The sequence below is a fragment of the Amborella trichopoda genome, chromosome 4 (genome assembly GCF_054954075.1).
Source record: "Amborella trichopoda isolate Santa Cruz 75 chromosome 4, AtrichopodaSantaCruz75HAP2 v2.0, whole genome shotgun sequence".
Classification (NCBI taxonomy): Eukaryota; Viridiplantae; Streptophyta; class Magnoliopsida; order Amborellales; family Amborellaceae; genus Amborella; species Amborella trichopoda.
The window spans coordinates 27,459,224-27,482,058 of NC_142339.1; the positions used below are offsets into that span (position 1 = coordinate 27,459,224).

Here is a 22,835-nt window from a genome sequence, read left to right on the forward strand (position 1 = left end):
TTATAAATCCCTCCTTTAATACTATTTTATGTTATCCTCTTCCAAGTGTCAAATCCTCCTTCTCTTCCTCTTAACCAAATCATTGCCCTTTTTTCTTTATTATTATTATACTTCTTTCAACCCATTCCAATAACTAACTAACTTATTTATTTTATTTTATTAAAAAATTCTCTCTCTCTCGTAACTAACTAATTTATTTGCCTTATTTTATTCAAACACTCTCTCTCCCTCTTTTATCCCATTTATCGCTTTTCTTCTTTCTTTTTTTTTCTTTACCACCCCTCAGGTCACCCATTTTACCTTAGTTCACTTTATCCAATTACTTCATTTATTTTTACTTTATTTTATTTATCTTATTCATTCATTTTATCTTCATTGATTTCTATTTACTTCATTTTATTTTATTCACTTTATCTATTTTTATATTATTTCCATCACCCCATTTTATTTTATTCATTTCATTTATTTTATCTGACCTTACTTTATTTTAATTTATTCTTTTACCTTATTCTATTTATCTCACTCATTTTATTTTAATTTATCTTTATCTTCTGTATTTTATTTACCTTATTTTTCTCACCTCCTTCACCTTATTTTATTTTCCTTTATTCCATTTTATTTTATTTATTGTATTCCACTTATTTTATCCTACTATCCCTTAATCTATTTTTATTCATTTATTTTATTTTAGTTATCTCATCTTATTTTATTTTCTTCCATCCCTTTCATTTTATTTTACTTCATTTTATTTATTTCACTTCACTTCGTTCCATTTTAATCCTAATTCCATTTTCTAATTTTATTTTGTTTTTAGTTTTATTTTAATTCATCTCTCTCATTTTTATTTCATCCTATAACAAGGTGGGGACCTTGCCCCACTTGTCGATACATCTAATATGTGTGTGTGTGTGTGTTTGCAGGAAAGGAGAAACAGGTCAATGGAGGCGATTCCAAATTGGCCATAGGCCAGGGGGGTTTCCAACGTGATCTAAGAAGGCGCCCATGCGAGCCAACCCGAGCGTGTCACGGATCCATGCGAGATAAGTCCCGCCTCGCGACCCTAATTCCTCTCTCACCGGTTGGTGCTCCTGCCCACGTCTTCTTTATGTGGTTCCCGAGAGACTCCGCCTCCATCAACTCAAGATGAACCCCCTAAAGTACGCCTTCGATGTATGATCCAGGAAATTCCTAAGGTTCATCATCAAATACAGGGGTCTCGAAATCGAGCCTCTCAAAATCAAGGCCATTCAAGAAATGCCATCACCTCGCAACTTGCGAGAACTCAAGTCTCTCCAAGGCCAATTGGCCTATAAAAGAAGGTTCATTTCCAATTTGTGAGGACGATGCCAACCTTTCTCCCACCTGCTAAAAAAGGAGGTACCTTTTGTAGGGGATGAGGCGTGTCAATAGCCTTTGAAAGTATTAAAAGTTACTTGCTCAAAGCCCCGGTCCTTTCTGTGCCAATACTAGGAAAGCCCCTCATTCTTTACGTGACTATGTTGGATCAATCGCTGGACTCCTTACTCGCTCAAACCAACGACGACAGGAAGGAGACAGCCTTGTATTATTTAAGAAGGAGGATGCAAGGGGCAGAGAAGAACTACTCGCCAATAGAAACGATGTGTTTATCCCTGGTCTTCGCAATTCAAAAATTGTGTCGCTACCTCCTTTCATATCAGATACAACTTATCTTCAGAGCAGATCTGATAAAATACCTCCTGTCGAGACCATGGCTAACAGGGCGACTCACAAAATGGTCATTACTCCTCATAGAATTCGACATCACATGCATCCCCCAGAAGGTTGTAAAAGGGCAAGCCCTAGCGGACTTCCTAGCAGCCCATCCTTTGCCACTAGGTTCTCTACTCAGCGACGATCTTCTTGACGAGGAGGTCATCTAGACAGAAGTCTCACCCGAATGGAAAATGCACTTCGACGGAGCATTTTAGGCTAAAAAAGGAGGAGCAGGGATTGTATTCACTACCCCCCATAACGGTCTCATCCCTTTGTCATTCTCTCTCCCAGAGGTAGAGTCACACAATGAAGCGGAATATCAAGCGCTCATCATAGGGTAGAGATAGCCTCCAACATGGACCTAGAGCTCTTGAGTGTCTACGGCGATTCTGAGCTGGTAATCAAACAACTCAGAGGAATGTACGAAGTAAGGAAAGAAAACCTCAAACCCTACTTCGGATTAGCAAAATCACTACTCACCCAATTCGTGGAAGTCATCCTAGAGCACGTCCCCCGAAGGCTTAATGCACAAGCTGACGCACTCGCCAAAATTAGGGGCAACAATACAAATGTCCGCTAAGAAGAATCACATTGATATGGGTGGTGGAATGGAGATCTGTTGAACTCGTCCAGAATCCTAAAGAAGAAAGGCGAGCAAAAACTGTTGAGCAAGAAAAAAAAACTCCTCGGATACGCCCCACTCCACGGATTCCTCAACACTTGACGAAGGAGAAAATCAGAAGGAAGAATAGAATCATCTGAGCAACTATGCGCGGAGGTGGAGCAGATGACCGATTGGCGCGTCCCTATCAAAATGTACCTTCAACATAACAAACTCCCCGAAGATCCAGTCGAACGAAACAGGATTCGAAGATTAGCTACACGATACACATACCAAAACGATACCCTATTCCGAGTCTCTTACAACGATCTACTCCTCAGATCTATCGATCAGGGAGAGGCAATGAAAGTACTCAAAGAAGTCCACACGGGGATCTGCGGAATGCACCAATCGGGGCCTAAAGTCTACAACAGGATTTCCCGGATAGGTTATTACTAGCCTACCATGAACGTCGATTCCAACTGATTCGCGAAAAGCTACCCCGTATGCCAAATTCACTCGAGTCTTATTCACCAGCCCCCAGAGCCTCTCCATCCAACCATGGCATTCTGGCCTTTCGTCCAATGGGGCATGGATATCATGGGTCCCATTGATCCACCATCGTCCTCGGGGCACATATTCATACTTGCTGCAACAGACTACTTCTCCAAATGGGCCTAGGCTGTCCCCCTTAAGAAAGTCCTTGCCCTACAGTGGCCAACTTCCTGCGCCATCACATTATATACAGGTTCGGCATTCATGACCGCATCACTTCTAATAATGGTCCCCAATCCCGAAGTGGCGAAATCGATAAATTGGCTAAATAATTCAGATTTACTTGGGTCCATTCAACCATGTATCACCCAAGGGTCAACGGTTTGGCTGAAGCCTTTAATAAAACTCTCTGCAACGCCCTGAGGAAAGCTATCTCCGATACTAAAAGAGACTGGCATGAAAGACTAACAAAGGTTCTATGGGCATACCGCACTACCTGAGGCCCGACTCAGTCAACCCCTTTTTCCCTGATATATGAAGGGAAGCACTTCCTGGAAATCCAACTACCTTCCCTCAGGAAAGCACTTCATCATGGGAAACCGGAAGAAGAACAAGTTGCTCTTCGTCGCCAAGAACTAGACGCTATTGACGAAAAGAGGTTGTAGGCACAACAGAACCTCGAAATCCACAAAAATCACATGCAGCGGGCTTTCGACAAATCTATCAAAATAAGGACATTCGAGAAAGAGAACTAGTTCTAGCAGTAAGAAGGCCCATTGTCTCTCATGGACGAAACAAGGGAAAGTTTGAATCGAAATGGGAAGGTCCCTTCGTAGTGAAGAAAGCCTTCCCCAACGGGGCATATTTGCTAGTCGACCATGAAGGCGAGGAGGCTATGCCTCTAATCAACGGTCGATATTTGAAGAAATATAATCCCTAAGTGAGGGTAAAAAAAACAAATTTAGGGAAGACGATGGACGCAAAGATAAAAGAAGATCTTCATTACAAGCAAAGAAGAATGGAGACTATTGACAGAGAACAATGGTTATACAGAAGCGAAAAATAAACCCTAAAAGCTGTCAAGTGCCGCCAGCATCCTTGCCTTCAACACTCGTACCCACTCCTACACAATTTGCTTCTGCTCCTCCAAGTTAGAAACGCCCACCGAAAACTCCACGGAAGCTTCGCAGGCAGCCTGTGCCTTGGATTGCGCCTCCTCCAAAAGATGAGCCCACATAGCTGCTCCCTTCCGATAGTCCTCTCGATAGGCCTTCAAGCTGGCTATACGCACCTGTAGGTACACAATCTCATCCTCCGCCTCCGTAATATGAAGAGAAAACTTCCCTCTTCATCCACGAACCCGGCAAGAACTGCAGCGAGCCGTTCCTCCTCCTTCGTGTAACGCTCCACGTCTAAGTTCTGTAATAGCTCCTTCAGCCGTCTAAAGGCATCTTCATCATAATGTGCGGACATCAAACTAGCTGCACAAGATCCCAGAGCCTCGACTTGCCACTTCAAGTCAAAGAGGGCGCAATTCTTGAGCTCTTGGAGCCCCGAGTGAATCATACAGAGTACCGTGGCCTCCTTGAAACCCAACTCCGAAGGTGGAAAAGTCAGGGAAACGATTGCAGAAAGTGGGCAAACATCTAGAGCAGGACCCCCAATCCAAACATCCAAGTTTTCCCCAGAAGCAGCCGACGGAAGAAGTAAAGTTCGGTCCTCACCCGCCCTCAACTCCATTCCCGAAGGAACAAGAGCAGAACCCCTTCGGCTCAACGCAGGGAGGCCCTCAACTTTGCCTGTAATCTCAGCATTCGACACATAAGCCCCGCGAGACAGAGTCGAAGAGAAGTGGGCATCTTCTCTCGAACGTTTAGCGAAAGGAAGCCCCACTAAAGAGCCATCTCTTTCACATCAACATCCTTCTTTGAGACCATGACGGATAAGTAAAGAAGCTCCCTTCATAAAAAGACGGGTGATTTTCGTTCTTTTCTTGGGCCCTCAAAGACCAGGCAAACAGAACAAAGGAAGATGTACAAACAAAAAGAGAACGGTGAAGGCTGCAACTCTTCTTCTTTCTCTCCAAGACAGATAAGCCCTTCCTGAGACTAAGAAAACCCCCCCTCCCGCCCGTCCCGCTTATAAATAAGAAAACAAGGAAGAGGAATCGTGCGGGGAAACCGATGGCCGGCCACGCATTCCAATTACAGAGGAACACCAAGCGACAAGGAAGGCGAAACACCCTACGGAAAGAAGACCACGAAGCATCACACATGCAAATCGTCACACAGTTCAGAGGTATGATAGTACTGAGATGCACGTACAATAAAAGACACGACATGAACGAGGTTGATGGCACTCATTACAAAGAGAGCAGCCATGCAGTAATCAAAGCGTGTCGCCAAATGCGAGTCGTGGCCTTCGTTCATCCACGACACACCCGAAGAGACGGCACGCTCGCAACACACCAAGAACTACCCAAGTACACAAACACCTTGCCCCAAACTACCCTAAGGGACATATCGCTCTTATGCGTAGCCCGCCACACAATCACACACCCACAAGCGAGAGGGACTTTGTTCCTCTCCTCTCACTACTCACACACTCTAAAGGAGGCATCTGAGTCGTCCAAACAAGGCAGGATATCCCTTGCTGGAAAAAAAAAGAAAAGAAGGAAAGGCAGAATACTCAATCCAGAAAAGAAAAAAGAGATTTCTTTCATAAGCAAAGGGAATTACAAGTCTCTATTACAATGAGGTCATCCTCCATAAAACAAGAAGGGAATACAAGTCTCTGTTACAAGGGAGAAAAGACTGCTTCTATAGAACTACTATGAAAAGCTACTTCGATTTCCTCAAGGAGCAAATGATTGATCGATTCTATCGTAAAGGGATTGAATACCTAAATTCAAAACCATCACTATACAAGATGTAGGATCCTTCCCACTATAGATAGCTTAGAATACCTCAAGAAGGACTTCCCTCGTACGAGTGATGGGCCTGCCACCTGCCTATACAGGTAGCTATCTCCAATGAGCAACCTCGTTCTCTCTTAACAAGGCCTTAGTTCTCCCTCAACAAGGCCTTAGAAAAACCGAAGAAAACTCCTTATTCTTTTTCACAACAAAGTGAAGGAGAAAAAGGAGCACTATCCAAAGAAGGCAACAACATGACACCCCTGACTCATCCAAGCGTCAGACAATGAACATGACCAAACTCCCCATTTGGTCGAGCTTCACCACCAAAGGGATGGCCAAGTCAAGGGCTTCATGACCCATCCTCGAATGAACGAGACCGAATCTAAGTTCGATGATGACTGACATTGGGCACACGATGACAAGCATCCTTCTTCAGCTCTCAAGAGCGTGAAAACAACTAAAGGGCTCAACCCCTCCACCAAGAAGTTGACCCATTTTACCGAGCCTCTTGGAGCAAGCTCAACTCTAAACAAACAAAGGAAAGTTTCATGCGCTGCATTTCAGCCCCAACGCCCCCTTTTATAGAGGAAACTGCAGGCTCACCATAAAAGCACCTGTCATTTCCCGAAAAGGACGCCTCATACAACTACACCAACACGTGTTGTCGAAGGACACTCCGGCTCCTCAAACAGTCAATGTCTTTGCCACCACACCTTCCAAGCACCATTATAACCAGATCGTGAAATGGATTTCCAGCCGACACTTTACCTGCCAAAAACGTCACCTCACCGAAGGAAGGCCTATCGTGCCTTTTCAAATTCCACCATCTCCTTCAACCACGCGTCATCAACGAGCAGCAAATCCTCCAAATAAAATGGCCAGACCTAGGGCTTCCCTCCTAGCTCTCCCTCAACAACCCTCGCTGCAATGTACAATGGTGAGTATAAATAAATAAAAAAATGGGCATGGCAAAAACCCAAAAAGAAAAGGGCACTGCGAGTAAAAATGGAAAGATAGCAAAAGGTGGACGTGACCCTGCAGTCACAGGAAAAAATGCCTCAAAAGGGTAGCTGGTGGAAACTATCACCATGGCACCACTCCTAATTCAAGTGAAAACGAAAGGGTACTTGAAGCAAAAACACAAAAAAAATTTCAAGCTTCAGTGCCGCCCTCCAAAAATTTTTCGGCCTCAATACCACCTCACAAAACAAAATTCAGGCCTCAGCGCCGCCCTCCAAAAATTTTCGGCCTCAGCGCCAACCCTCAAAACAAAATTCAGGCCTCAGCGCCACCCTATAAAAATAATTCAAGGCCTCAGCGCCACCCCCACAAAACAAAACTCAAGTCTCAGCGCCGCCCTCCAAAAAATTTCTAGCCTCAGTGCCACACTCAAAAAACAAAATTCAAGCCTCAGCACCGCCCTCCAAAAAAATTTTAACCTTAGTGCCACCCCCACAAAACAAAACTAAAGCCTCAGTGCCGCCCTTCAAAAATTTTCAGCCTCAATACCACCCCACAAAACAAAATTCAGGCCTAAACACTGCCCTTCAAAAAAAAACATTTCAGCCTCAGCACCACCTCACAAAACAAAATTCAGGCCTCAGCGCTGCCCTCCAAAAACTTTTCGGCTTGAGTGCCACCCCACAAAACAAATTTCAGGCCCCAGCGCCGCGGTCCAAACAAATTTCGGCCTCAGTGTCACACCCACAAAACAAAATTCAGGCCTCAGCACTACCCTCAAAAAATTTCCGGCCTCAGTGCTGCCCTCCAAAAATTTTCGGCCTCAGTGCCACCCTTCAACCAAATAAAGGAAGAGAGCTAGCTACAACCCGGTCACCATGGCGCACAAGACATAGCCGGGCGAAAAACAGTAGATGTAGAGGAAATAAGCCTCGAATAAAGATGACCAAAGAAAAGATGCCTACATAAACAAAATTCGAAGCCTTATCCCCGCCACCGTGTTTATAGGAACTGGATAGGCATGCCAAATGACCATCGTCATCTTCCAAGAAAAAGGAAGTGGGCCCGGGCTCAAACAGACCGACTCAGCGGCCCTAAGCCCAGACCATCGCGAAGTAGGGCAGAGGCACGCCTTCCGTCGTACGACCTCACCAAACCAGTCGACGGCCATGGTGATTCCTCGACCACCTCTCGACGAGCTCGTAGCTTCTTCCCTACAGCATAAGAGTAGCCGAAAACCTCAGACCCCAGAAAAGGAACACTTCCAGGAAGAGACCAGGTCAAACACGATAAGCAATATTCAAAGAAAAACAAAATGAGGCACGAAACCCTAAGTCACAGTAATAAAAACAAGAAATCTCCATTGCTGGAAATCCCTTTTTCTATGATCCACCAAAAGTCCAAGAAACAATGCAGAAGTAAATAAAAAAGACCTCCTGCAAAAGCACTCAAAGAAAACCTGCAACATGCTCGTAATCGACTCAGAAACGCCACAGAGATCATCAAAGAGTTCGTAAAAACCAACCAAGTACCTCCACTCACGAAGGAGATTGCCGCAAAATGATAAAAAAGGATCAAAATGATCATAAGAAAACAAGCATCAAGAATGTAACAATAGATCAACCCATCTCATACTGCAAGTACCTGGGAAGAACTCTCGAAGTTTTGACAATGGCAGCGGGCTCCTCAACGAAGAATGAGTTTGTCATACATGAAAAAGTGTTTTAGGGCATTTTTATCATTGTACCTAATTTCAGGACTTTATTTTAATTACTTTTAATTGTATTTAGGCTTAGTTTTTTAGTATCGACCCCTGTTTGTGGAAAACTCTATACAAACAGGCTTAAGTCAATTGTAAAAAAGGAATTACAATTCAATAAAGAAGAGGCATTACGCTTGATTATGCTTGTTTTGTCTCTTAGCCCTAGCATCCCAAGGAAAGGAGAGAGAAAACTTTTGCAAGAGAGGGACATACCCCTGACCATGCAGGCACGTACTTTCCTCTTCTTGAAGACGTTTATCACTTCTGAAATTTTCTCTCTTCTTCTCCCACACACGTAAACTCACGTACGTGAAAGGCTGTGCGGACCCGAGCAAAACAAAAAGGTTTCGAACCATATGCATCCGTGTCTAATCCCTCTTCCTCGCTTCGATGGCCTGATAAGAACGACAAAGTTCCTCATTTGCTTGTTCGATAAACAAAAATAAAGCTAACCCCGTAACGAAGAATCAAGACATCCATCGAAACCTAGACTTGAGAGGAGAGAAGAGGGTCGTAACGTTCGAAGAGAGTCCCTAACCAAACTGCGTTGGTGAGCAACTGAAGGGCTTTCGTAACTGATCTAAGAGGACGACCCGCCCGGATGTGTCCCACTAGCCCGCAATGACGAGGTAAGTGAATCAACCTTTCCCCGTCGTAAAATCTCTCTCTTCTTTGGTAGCCTATCTGCACTCTAGAAAGCTAGCGCGCCCGTGTCACCCGACACGCCATGCGCGTGAGCCTGCGGTAGTTGTTTGAGAGAGAATCTTCTCCCCGAGCCCCCACGCGAGGGAACCCGAGAAAATCAGGCCCCGACCAATCAGCATGACACCAAAGGCCCTTAGCGTCCTCCTTTGAAATTTAGTGATTTGTTCATAAAGCATTTATAAGGTTTTAAATAAAATTATGTTTTAAATTTAAGCGATTGATTTTATCACATGCTTAATTATCACATATATAGGTGTAATCACTGCGCCTAGGGTAAGGGTAAGCCTTGAAAATATGGCTTAAATCTTAAGTCTTAAATGGAAATTTTATTATAACTTACCTTTTTGAGTGGGATTTTTCTACTGACTAAGCCCACGTGAATTTTTGAAATGGCATTATGTGATTGGTTGAGAAAATATCTTCTTCAAATCCCAAAGGTGCACACAACTCCCTCTTTGGTCTTTTATTATTTTTAAAAGCATTCGATAGGCAATTTTGGAGTGGTAAAATGGTTTATAAGACAATTGTTTAAGATATTAGGACAATGTGGTAAATTGACATAATCTATTATTTTAAGGAGTAATAATTGTGTGAAATGACATCCCTTCATCTTGATAGCTAGATAGGGATATGTGGCTAAGATGAGTGCCCCTTTATATACCATGGATGATGAGCATCAAGGGCCAATGTTAAATTACTTAGTATGTCACAAAACCACTAGTCACTCAAGTTCATTTAACTTACCTGAAGTCGATTTTAGAGAGAGAAGAGAGAGAAAAAACATGCGGCCCACTCCTTAAGATCTATCTTGTTCTTCCCCTACTTCCCCCATTGAAACATGGTGTTCTCTCATGGCCATTTGGAGTTCATCTCCATATCCATGGTGTCTAGACTATGAGATAACCCACATAGTTTACCTTCTTCATTGAAAAACCTTATTTCCGTCTTTATTGCTTTCTATAAAATTCAGATTATAGTAGCTTCTTTATCATTCCATAATTCATTATTCATGAATATTGAGTATCCTTAGAAGTATGCCCCACTATTACTTCACATGCATACTCTACACCTGATCTACTTTCCGATCATTTTATGAAATTTAGGGAAAGGTTTCTATATTTTCCCTACAGCATAGAAGATCTATGCTTCCCCTACCATCCAGCCATCCAATTTTGATCAAGAGAGCCACTCATCGTTTGATTTTAGATCTGACGTCTCAAAGTATTTTATTTTTAGTTTTTTTATACAAATTGTATGAGTATGAAATTTGGTACATGCCATATTCTCATTGGGGTGCACCTATTAAAAATATTTTTTCGATAAAATATAATGACCAAAATACCCCTTGAGACTTTTAAGGGTATTTTGGTCATTTTCTTTTATCGAAAATATTTTTTGTATACTTTTTGCTATTTCAAGTTTAATAGAGGATTGGACATACAAAATTTGGTGACAAGATAGTTCATAAAAAAAAAATTAAAAAAAAAATAGTGTAGAGACATGACATTGTGATTGGAAAAAAGCTTAGTCCTCTATTCAGAATGGATGGTTGGATAAGGAGAAGTATATAAGTTTTATGTCATAGGGGAAGCATAGAAAAAATTGCCCTGAAATTTAAAGTCCCAAAAAAAAGTATGGATTGAGCAGATCTCCAAACACTTGAAAATTTTAAAAACAGAGGGTCTAGACAATGTATTACAAGATGCACTATTTTCGACACTTGAAACAATGTTTTTTTATTTTTTATTTCCATATATCTCGAGGTCAAGTTAGTGTTTTACAATGTCGAAACAATATCTCTAAGCAAGTTTTTGAGGTGTGTCTTATTTCAATAGTCTAAGATTGACATTACTTTGATGTGGAAAGACTAGTGAGCAAATATTTTAGAGGTGTTCGATGATGGCGGGCCAGGTTATTGGAACATCAAATATAAATACGATAGCATTCGAGGTCTTATGTTTGACCAAATAACATTGCTGATAAAGGAACCGAAGAATATTGATATTTGGCCAAGAAGTGCAAATGAAGCAGTTTAAGAGTTTGAAACTAGTGATGCCTTTTCGATTAAGGATCTATATTTTTGGTTATACCATGATAGGGCTAGGTGGTTGTATCCCAAGCATGCGATATTATGGAAGAGGCTAGCACCCCATAGATTGATTGCCTTTTTATGGATCCTTGCCCCCGGTGGAATGCTCACTATGGATAATTTGAAAAAGAGAGGTCGCTTAATTGTTAATATTTGTATGATGTATAAAAATGATAATGAATTTTGTGATCATCTAAAGCCCAATTGCTTATGGAATTTGGTCTTGGGGGATGGGAAATATTTTGATTATTCCTCCAAGAGTTGTAAATGTATCTGAATCTATTCATTGTCCTAGTATTTCAAAAGTGGGCGTGGTTATTTGGAGATATTTTAAGGCTGCTATATTATGGAAAATTTAAAGAGAGAGAGAGAGAGAGAAGACTTTTTGAAGGTAGAGTAATGGAAGAAGAAAAGTAAAAGAAAAGATACTCGAAATTGATCAGCTGGTCGTTAATAAAAAATCAGTGTTGGGGTATGACAAAAATAGATATGATACTAAATCTAAAATCTTAAAGAAGTGATCCTAATAGGGAGGAAAAGGAGGAATTAATAAGAGTTTGGAAACCCCTAGCTACAAGTATTCCAAAGTTTAATTTGTTGGAAGATAACCTAGAAATGGCAGGTGTGGGCAGCTTGCTTAGAAGTCATTTGTGAAGAGTAATTATGAGTCAATGTAGTCCCTGTGGCATTCCTACAATAGGAAGTGGTGATGAGAGTTGTAGCATGCGGTTTGATTATCACAGATGAGATGCCATAGAAGTTGAAAGAGACTCTTCAAATGTGAGATTAAGTGGTATAAGGTTCAACAACACTTGCCTTGGAGCCTACAAGCCTTGTACTTCCAACCAACAAATGTTTGTAATATCTCCTTTAGCCATATTTATAGGGAATTAAATGGGGATGCAAATTTACTGGCCAAACAAGGGGCTGGACAGAAGTGGTTTTTACATTTGACTTGGTTTGGCTTAGGCCTGTTTGCTTCTTTTGAATTTCTTAATGTATTTCTTTCGCTGCTCGTCTATAAAAAGCTGGGCGAGCTTCATCCCCTACGTACATTTTGAATCGACGGCTGAACGTCAGTCTCTATACTATTTTATTTTTAATTTTTTTATAAATTGTTTTGACACCAAAATTTGAGCATCTACTCCTCTCTTAAAATCGTATCGGTAAAAAATATAAAAAAATATTTTTAATAAAATAAAATAATTAAAATACCTCTGAAAATTTAGAGGTATTTTTCTTATTATATTTTATAGAAAAATAATCTTTAATATTTTTTTAAGTGTGCTCGATTAAGATGATTGCACATACCAAATTTTATATTTGTAGAAATAAAACTACAAATAAAGAACTATGAGGCATGATATCTAAATCAAACAATCAGTAGCTCAATAATCTAAATTGGACAGTTGAATGAGCATATATCTTCAATGTAGTAGGAAAAACAATATTTGCAAAATCGAACTGGAACGGTTAACCGAACATGGGGCCAGAAAGCGGTTTAAGTGGCCTAACCATTAAACTTGCCGATTAAAACTGTTCTAACCGCGAAAGTTCTAGGTAGTCAAAAAAATATTGAAAAAAATAAAAATGATACAAACAAATCTACTAAAATATGAAAAACATATAAATAATGATTTAAACAAAACACATCCAAATGAAGTTGAAAATTAATAAAATTTTAAATAATCGATTTGTGACTATGGTTACTTTTAAAATTTTTCAAAAAATATGAGAAAATATTAGAGTGAGTATTAATGACCAAAATGATTTTTAATCTTTACCATGATGTAAAAATATTAAAAAATATATTACAAACTAAATTCTTTATTTTTGAGATTTTATACATATTGTTTTGAATTTTGTTTTTGCTAAAATACCTACCGATCACTCAAATCACCCAAAACCGAAACCGGCTCGTGATCTAACCATGGTTACCGATTAGATCGTCGGTCTTTCCAACATGCAAGGAAAGTATATGAACCTTCCCGAAAAAGCTTGCAATCATTTCAAGCAAATAAGATCTCTCCACCTTAGTGCAAATTTTCACCAAATATGCACACCATAAGTACTGTTGAAGGGAAGCCACGCCATCGCAACAACTCGTATCCAACTACTGAACGGTCTCATCTTCAAACCAATGTGGTGGTGGGTGGAGAGAGAGCAGTTCAAATAGGAACAATTCAATGGACATGGATATGATACAGTTTACCCGGCCAAACCAATAAAATGATCGATTCAACAGTTCTAATCGGTCAAGTTTTGGGCCGTCAAAAAGTATTAAAGACATAAAAATATCTAATAAAATATAAAAAACATATAAAAAATAATTAAAACAAAACACATTAAAATAAAGTTGAAAATTAATAATAAATAATTTTTTGATTATTTTTAAAAAAATATAAAAATAAATATTAATGATCAAAATAATTTTTAATTTTTACTATAACATAAATAATATTTAAAAATATATTTCACATCAAATTCCTTAATCTCGAGAATTTATACATATTTATTTATTTATTTAAAAATAGCGGTTTATCATCTTAACCGTTCAAAACCGGATCTACCTGGGCGGTCAGCGATCAGATTGGGAGATTTTGCTAACCATGAGAGAAAGAACTTAAAATCTAGCGACAGATGGGCACCACTGTGGCGCTCATAATGTGGTGGTGTGTGAGAGAGAGGTGAGAGATTTGTACATAGTGAGAGCAGAGAGTGTATCAGTATCAGTGGGGTTAGGGCAGTGGGACGAAGGAAGAAATGTCCTCCTTACCCTCTCTCCTCTCTCCTTTCTTTCTCAAGCCTACAATCAATGGCTCTCCCTGCTTGCCTTGTTCTCCTCATCTCCACAAAATATTAAGAAAAGGATATGGTTCATCCTCCTCCTCCTCCTCCTCCTCCTCCTCCTCCTCTTCATTTCATCTTCTGAGTCAGAGAGTTACAACAAGCTCTAGAGTAAGTAGCAAAGGGATTTTGTGCAAAGCATCTGAAAAGGATGGCACCTCCAAGGCTTCATCAAAGGAGGCATTAGATGGTCAATCTCCTCTGACACTTGCTCAGCAGGTGGGGTTATGGATCATGGAGGGTGTATACGTCGTCTGGCTTTTCCTTCTCCCTTATGCTCCGGTACCATCTCTCCTTCTTGACTTCTTTCTAAACCCCAATTGTGCTTGTGTGTGCGCATGTCTCCATATTTTGATCGTTAATCTTTTGATAATTGTCCCGAGTTTAAAGCTTGATGATGGCCTTTCTGAATTTTATTTGCTTGCTTTCACTGGATTGGTGCTTTTCCTTGGTTAATCTGTCGAGAGATAGAGAGTGAGTGAGTGCCTGATTCATGCATTTTTGTCGTGTTCTTTTCCTTTTTTTTCCATGCTCAAGTATGTGGTTTTCTACAAAGCCCTGTTGGGTGCGGCACATGGGGTGAAATTATGTTTTATACTTTTGTGTTTGATTTTGGGTTAAACTTGGTCTTGATTCAATTATGGTCATCTGAATGAAGGTATGCTTGCCCTAAGTCACTGTAGGTTCTGAATTGGCCTCATTGCAGCCTGTGGTTCCTTAATTCATTGTATTGGTTGCAAGGAATTTACTCCTCTTTATCATTCAATGGCCATGGTACAAAGCTAATAGTGTCCTTTATACGATTAGTGATCTTCTTAAAGTGTTTAAGGACTTATTTATCTTTCTTATGTCATTTTGCCTCATCATTGTGAATATCATGTCCGTTGCTGGAATCCAGCTACATAGCTCAGAATTGGTATTTTACTTGAATGGTCACTCAAAGCATATAAAATATTGTTTCTAAGTATATAATTTCTGATGGATTGTGCAGACATCGCGTAATGTCTAGGAGTGAGAAATGGACCTATTATTCTACTAGTTAATGGTTCAAATAGGGGCTATTTGCAGGCTTAAATTATCGTCCAAATTAGAGGGGTTCAGTTTTCGTTTTTGGTTGAGCATATTTAAGGTATTTTGTGCAGTCGTTTGGTACTACTTAAAACTAGAAGTAAACTAATAATTTAATTGTTTAAATTTTAAACTTAAGTAGCATAGTAAGTTAGTAACTAACATAGCATCTCAAAAGTGCTCCACTTTCGCCGACAACCCAACGAGGTAGTCGTTAGGCTCAATATCCGGATGGCCATCTTCTGCAAGTTTGGAAGATTACACCCATGATGGCTCTACCAATGGGCTGCAAATTAAGTGTGTTAAAGATTTATCTAAGGTTAACTATGAAAGTAGGAATTGATGACGAATTACGAATTTGTGATTAAATATGAAATGTAAAAATCAAATAACAAACACAAACTTTGAACTTGAAGACTGGGTTAAGTATGTTATTACTTGGATCAACTTTGCTCCTCTGCCTTATCTCCATTGCACTCCCAAAAGACTTCAATGCTCGCTTGTTATTTATTAGTTCATCAGTGTATATAATGTCTTGAATTTCTTGATTAGGGACTACCTTTTCCAAACAATAATTACAACCAATGATAAATGTGTCATTTGTTTGTATATCCCTTTTAACATCAGAAAAAACTGGGTTAAAAAAATAACCAGCTGCATGCAATGCTCGATATAGCTGCCTATCCCAATTCTTATCAATAGTCTTCCAAATTAGCTCATAGCGGCGGCTCTTATCATTATCCAAATTTTTAGCTCTCTCTCTCTCTCTCTCTCTCACGCAACTTTCCATTGACTCATCTATGGAGCCCATGGAGTGGTTTGTTACTGTCAACCATATGCAAGACTTTGATTAGATGAAAAAATACCTTAAGAGCGCCCATCATCCCCTGCCAGAATAAACTTAGATAGGACAATATTTCATGCTTTCTTCCCTTTCTGATCCCTGTTCCACTTGCATCCTCTCTAATCATTAGAAGGAACATTTACCTCAGCTGGAATCTTCTTGAATGTATGCTATCTAGACAGGAACCAGGTAGCAAATCTCATGGGCCCCAGCCTGACTATCCCCTTCTTCTTTTTAAACATGTTCATCATGCTGAGGGTGAGGATGTGGCTATAGATGAAGGCTGTAACTTATTTAGACTACCTTACTGTGCTTGCAATGTCGTTCACACCTTCATGTTAGTATATCAAGATTCTGATTCTTTGTACTGGTAAGGTGCTCCCCAGGCATGATTCTCATATTTCGTACAACTGAGAAATGGAAGAACTCCTTCCTCCAGTTTTGAGTATTCTTCCCTTTTATCTTCATATTGTGAGCAAGTCATTTCAGAGTCATTCCACACTGTAATAATTATAATGAGGGCACTTTGGTAAGGGACAGGACATTAAAGCTACTGAAAACCCCCAAATCCAAATCTTGCCTTTCATGGGGAATCTGTATAGTGCATGCTCCTTCCTGTATTATGTAGCTGTCATTTGATCCATCGGCAACAGACTATCAGAATTCAAAAGAAAGAAAATGAATACATGGACGGCAATCGTGAGGTCTTTCTTAACTCCCTTTTTGAGGTTTTTCAGGCAATGCATTTCACGACTCTAGTCCATGTATTCTATTGACTAAAGAAATATTTTGGTTCTAAATTATGGAGATCAACACCATATGTCAAAGGACCACAGTTCATGCTTCATATGATGATCTTTAAGAAAATGAGGAATGATTTCATGAACCTCTGACTGCTGAATTGGTGTCCATTGAATCATTTATCCTACTTATTGAAAAACAAACGATTAAAAGGTTCACATCGATTATCTCACAGAAACTCTCATTTATCTTGTATCCCTGATTTACCTGCAACTATTACATACCATGTAGTCATGCTCTATTATTTGCACACTTATGCAGGTCTTAATATCTTTATGAGCATATATGATCTTTTATAAATGTGATATATTAATTGTACATGATGAAATTAAATAAATTTTCATGCATACAGCTCGATGTATTTCAGGGAAGTAGTATATATATTTCATGCATATATAGCTATGACAAACCTGTTTAAGGTGAAAATTTTGATACGTGTTTTAATGAGATTTAAAAAATTGGGCTTCTTGTATTTGTCTCAAAGATGACAAATTGAAGACTGGAATGGTATTTTGGACCTCCTAATGCTTACTTATATAAGCTTTTCTCATCTCTTTGTATAGGGTGAACCGTTGTGGGAAATCAAGCTGGATACCATTATCGTCCTTTTAAAGCTTTCCCACAACTTTTTCTACATTCTTCCGCTGGCCAACTTAGGTATGTTTCTGATTCCGTGCAACTTAGGCACTTTTCTGACTATTTAACCTACGCAAGAAAAAATAAGTGTCAATTCCTTATGTGTTAATTTCTCAAACAACCAACTGAACTAATAAGATGAGGCTTCCTAGGAACTAAAATAGTTAGCTTTTGCCAATCAAATAAATCTCATTTGTCATTATTTGTTCAGATTTTAAGGTGTTTTTGCAACAGTAGCACTGCAATGAGCTTCCTTTATTAGCATATTTCTAATAAGTCTGATGGATTGTATTTCTATTTGAGCTTCATCTGAGCTGGGGTTGAGGTGAGTTTACATGGTGTCTAAAGTTGAAAGCCTGAAACAATCACCATTGTGAGGACACAAATATCACTATGTATAAGCCATAATAATTCAGTATTCCTTTCCACTGAAGGAAAAGGCTTTCTTGTTATTTTGGCTTGAACATGGGTTTCACGTTTACCATTAGATATATTACCACATTCAGGGATTAAGCCCGACATAACCATATTTTTTATTTAAACGAAATTCAAGTGACCTAATCTAGCATGTCATAAATTACAAAAACTTGCAAGCAACGTGGAAGAGTACTTTATTTCATTACTTAAATCAAGTTTGAACATCCCATTACATGAGTACCCTTTGCCAACAAAGACAACTCTCTTAGTCAAAATGATCTTTATCAAATTCGATGACCATTTGGAAATCATGCTTGTTAAGCAAATAGCCTGAAACAAGGTTCCTCCTCATTCCCAGCAAATAAAACATGTTCTCTAGAGTGAGAATCTTACTTGAACTAAATTTCAGGTTTACTGTGCCTTTACCAAGTATCCTTGCCTAGGCTTGAGTTCCCAGTTGAACTGAGTTCCCATCGTCCACTGGCTCATAGGTCTTGAAATAATCGCAGTTATTACAAACATGGATGGTAGCACCTGTGTCTACCCACCAACCGGAATCATTCCCATAAGATTGACCTCAGTGATCATAGCCACAAATTTTCTTCTTCAGTAGTCAAGTACTTGGTTTAAGAACCTTGCAAGGCCCTTTATCGGTGTCGGCATTCTTTAAAGTAGTGCCCAGGTTTCCCAACAAGTAACAAATGCTTTTCTTTTTGGACTTTTTATCTTTATGATGTCTTTTTGCTGCTTGGGAAAGAAAGGCTTCTTGTTATGATCCTTATCCTTACTTGTGCTCTACAATTGAAAGTCCCTTGCCAACTGGTTTTCTATGGTTTCATCTTTCATTTCCTGAAGCCTATTCTCTTCCCCAATACTGAGCATTGAAGTTGAACAAGATAAACAATCAACCTTCTTATGGTTCATTTTCTTTTAGTACTCTCTCCATGATAGGAGTAATTTGTGAATGATAGCTCCCACATGGAAAGAAAGATTCATTCAACTCCACTCCACAGCGATTAAGTTCACTTACAATAAGCTACAATTTATATACTTGACTGAGCATAGGCTTATTTTTCAGTGCATTTAAAGTTGAGGTAATTGGAAATAAAAAATCGTTGGTTACCTGATTCTTAAGTTTTATGTTTGATCTCCGACTCGTTCCATACTTCTTTTGCTGTGGATAAAGACCCATACATGTCAAAGATTGGGTCTGAGTGCGTTGAGAATGTGTCCCTTGCCTATAAAGTCATCCTTTATCCATTTTCAACAAAGTTTGAATTTTCGTTCTCTTTTCTGTGCGTGTTCCACTGTCTCTCCTTCGACTTGTGGTGGTTCCTTTGGCAAGGGATTAGTGAGGACGTATGTGACCTCGAGCGTGGTCAACAAAAACATGCTTTTGTTGCCACCTTCGAAAGCTTGACCCATCAAAGCAGTCAATGTTTACAGCCTTAAAGGACTCCATATTTCACCCTAAAATGTTGTCTTGAATTGTTGAAAAATGAGGGGTGAAATGGGACAAGAGTAGGAAATGAAAAAAGAGTAAAATGAATTTCAATCTCTCTGATCCCAGACATGATAAATCACGTTTTCAAGACAACATTTGCTCGTTACTAACAGGAATCAGTGTGCACTCAAGTTTTACGAGGCAATTTTGTCCTCGGGATACATGGGAGTAAATGATTGAGGAAACTATCTTGCCAATACAAATGCACAAGTATTGCAAGATCTAGAGCACTGAAGTTGCTACTTTTAGAGAGAGAAAGTTCTCAGATAACTCTTAGAAAGTTTGTATTGCTTCTGTTTGTAAAAAAAGAGGGAATAGGTCCCTATTTATAGAGAGAGAGAATGCCTCATTAAGACAACACTTACCTTATAACTTATGGTAGAGTTGGTCATGAAATTGGGTTTTGTAGAGTTAACATATATGGGTTATCTTAAATTGGTCAAAAGACTTTTGTATGTCTTTTTAGGCTTTTTATAATGCATTCAGAGTTATTAACCGTTTTGCATTATAAATCAATTTGTGAAGGGTTTATACACTATCCAAATAGTCACTATTATACTTAGCTCTTCCATATATTGCATTAACATATCTTAACGATTAAGTTACCTAAAGATAACTGTCAACTATTATTTGGATACTATAATGGTGAGTATGACATTATTAAGTCTTTACTCTTTCCAAAACGTTAAGTAATAAGAGACATTATTTTGGAATAATCATAAGTATTTTTCAAAGCTAAAAATATAAAATATCATTCTTGCATAAATGCTTTTATGTGTATCCTTTTCCCTTCTGCTCTCATTACCTTTTAACCTTCAATTTGCTTTCATCCACTGGAAATGCGAGTAGAAGGATGGGAGGAATAGAGAGTAGATACATGGAACGGAATGATAAAAGGAATAGAGAGTAGATGCAGAGTACTGTATAAATTCACCTGGATTACTGAACTGTTTCATGAGTTCATTTTTATGTTCTATGTTTCCTTTGGAGGGTGCATGAGTGGATGCTTGCAAGTTAAGTGACATCTGTTAAACACGTATTTGAGTAAATGTGTGGGATGGTTGATTTGTCCTTAGTTTTGGAATCTTCATAGTTTGCCTTAGTGTTTCTGGTGTACAACCTCAAAGTTCTCCATTCATTGGAGTGATCTTAGAGAACCACGTGATGCTTCATCTTAATCAGTGTCTCTCTTTTAATTTGGAGATGGGGAATTGAATATTTGTTCCTACCATCTTATACCATGTTATATTTGGGTTTCGTTTCTGCGGCACCTCCATTTTGTTACCATTATCATGAAAAGTGCCCAAATTGAGGACTGTTTTACTTTTCTGTTTGAGGTTGACCACTTTGCCTCATTAGTGCTATGCATGAAATCTTCTCCTCTCCATCCTCCAAAACCTGGATGCCTGGCACATGAAAAATGTTGACCCATAACTGGTTTCTATCCATATGGGAGCCACACCAACAGAGACACTATAATTTGAGTTAATGCTTTACGAGTTTAAAGAAATCTAAGAGTTCAATCCAAGCTTTGCAAGAACTATATAGACATCTATGGATTTTCGAAATATAAAGTACTGTCAGCATAAATGAAATAATTTTGATTGCAAATCAATATTATGTAATAGCGGGCAAAAGAAATTTAGAGGATATCCACCTTAATATCTGTTACTAATCGGATTCATGCATAAATTTAATCCGATTTCTCACAATCAGTACTGAGAGTAGTCTAAAAAAACTGTGCCAAACTTGCAACGTTTGGCAGATGTGATAAAATCTCTCTTGAAGTCTGTGTAGAACATGCTCTGTTTAGTTACAAAAAAAAAATAAAATAATGTCCATGATAATAGGTCCTTGTCTTTTTTTGAAAGTCTGAAAGAAGATTAGCTCATGCCATGTATCTGCAAAGAGCACCGCTTGCACATTATGGCTTTCCATAGTAGAAATTTTGTCTGTTTAAAATAATTCTCTTGTGAATGTGGTGTTTCTTGGCAGAGCAGTGGGCTTTCATCTAATTGAGGCATCCTTGCTTCATCCTGTAAGAATTTCTCTATTTGTCCATCTATATACAAGACACCATTGCCAGACATCTTCATGATAAAACTTTGTGTCCATCATCAGGCATGTGAAGCATTGTTCAATTTTGTTATCGCATGGACACTTATGTTTGCTCCATTGCTCTTCACTGATCGCAAGAGAGGGAGAGTTAAAGGATTCCTTGAAGTCTTATGGATCATCCAAATGTTCCTTACAAACAGTATGCTTAACAAGCAACCTGAAACCTCCATGTGCTTCTCAAATGAAAAAACTCCTCGTTTTCAGATTCTCTTGTCATCATTTTATTGGGCTTCCTCTATGCTTTCCATTTACCTAACCCTCAACTGCTTCATTGGTTTCTTTTCTTCAGCAGCATTAATACCTTACATGGCCATTCGCCTTGGTGCCACGAATGAAAGCTATGGCCCTGAAGTCGATGAGAAGCCCTCGAAGTTGGTCTCAGTTTTGACAAACAATGCAGCGACTGTGGGATTGATTGGTGGTTTATTGGGTGTCATCTCAATATTATGGCTCTTTTATGGCCGTCCTGATGGGGGTTTTGGAGCAGTAGGAGATCGATGGGGGTATTTTGTAGAGTATATACTATCTGACAGGATAGCTTATGCCTTCGTTTGGGATATCGTACTCTACATCATATTCCAGCCCTGGTTGGTAGGGGACAACCTCCAAAATGTAGAGGAGAACAATGTTGGGTTAGTGAATGCCCTTAAATTTATACCTTATGTTGGGTTAGGTGCTTATCTGTTGAGTTTCAAGAAGGATGTAAAATCAAATTCATGAATATTCAGATTACAGAAATTTGTGGTTTTCTCGCATAATTTGCTGACTTTCTCTACAAGAGGAAACTATGTTGAAGTGCCTTTTTATTGTTGACTCGTGGGTTTGATGCTGTCAGTATTTAAACCCATGTTGTAAGGAGTCTGATGCTGTCAGTATTTAAACCCATGTTGTAAGGAGTCTGATCAGACTTGGGGTGTTGTGAAATTACAGTTTATTGAGCCAAGACTAGGAGTACTTGGAGAATGACCACTATCATGGGTTTTGCTAAATCAGTCAGTGCTATTTTTCTTTTCTTTTTTTAACATTAAGTCGGAGTACATTTATTTTACGTACCATGCCTCTCTCTTTCTGTAAATTACCTTTCGGCAGGGTTATTTTTCTTCTTGTTCAAGTTGTGCTTCATGAAGCGTGCTATTGCCTCTATAGGGCCATTTGTTTTAATAAGTGACTGTTTTAGGTATGTTTTGTGACACCCACCACCGCGGGGCGTCATCCAAGTCACGTGGTATATTTGGTGAGATCGGAGGATCCATCGCGAGGAAGTATCTTGACGTTTGGAGTACTAGCGGAATCCACGTGTTGCTTACGTTATTTGATTTCTCTTGAACTAAATTAGT

General features: G+C 39.2%; 1 protein-coding gene across 6 annotated transcripts; it reads left to right on the forward strand.

The window, feature by feature from the left end:
- Positions 1 to 13,918: 13,918 nt before the first annotated feature.
- Positions 13,919 to 22,487, forward strand: LOC148782384 (uncharacterized). Of its 6 annotated transcripts, none has more exons than XM_088863945.1 (5): positions 13,919 to 14,392; positions 17,387 to 17,480; positions 21,381 to 21,418; positions 21,502 to 21,668; positions 21,788 to 22,487. In XM_088863945.1, the coding sequence occupies exons 1-5, from the start codon at positions 14,027 to 14,029 to the stop codon at positions 21,831 to 21,833; spliced, it is 711 nt and encodes a 236-aa protein (XP_088720071.1). In that variant the 5' UTR covers positions 13,919 to 14,026; the 3' UTR covers positions 21,834 to 22,487. The 6 variants fall into 6 exon arrangements, with proteins under 6 accessions (XP_088720071.1, XP_088720072.1, XP_088720067.1 ...); XM_088863946.1 differs by having other exon boundaries at positions 21,791 to 22,487; XM_088863941.1 differs by having other exon boundaries at positions 21,502 to 21,637.
- The last annotated feature ends 348 nt before the right edge of the window (positions 22,488 to 22,835 follow it).

Excerpts from the sequence above, each read along its gene's own strand:
- LOC148782384 (XM_088863941.1), top strand. The coding sequence starts at position 14,027 with ATGTCCTCCTTACCCTCTCTCCTCTCTCCTTTCTTTCTCAAGCCTACA. Across the intron at positions 14,393-17,386 it reads TCCTTCTCCCTTATGCTCCG|GGTGAACCGTTGTGGGAAAT; the intron begins GTACCATCTCTC and ends CTCTTTGTATAG. Across the intron at positions 17,481-21,380 it reads TCTTCCGCTGGCCAACTTAG|TGGGCTTTCATCTAATTGAG; the intron begins GTATGTTTCTGA and ends TTGGCAGAGCAG.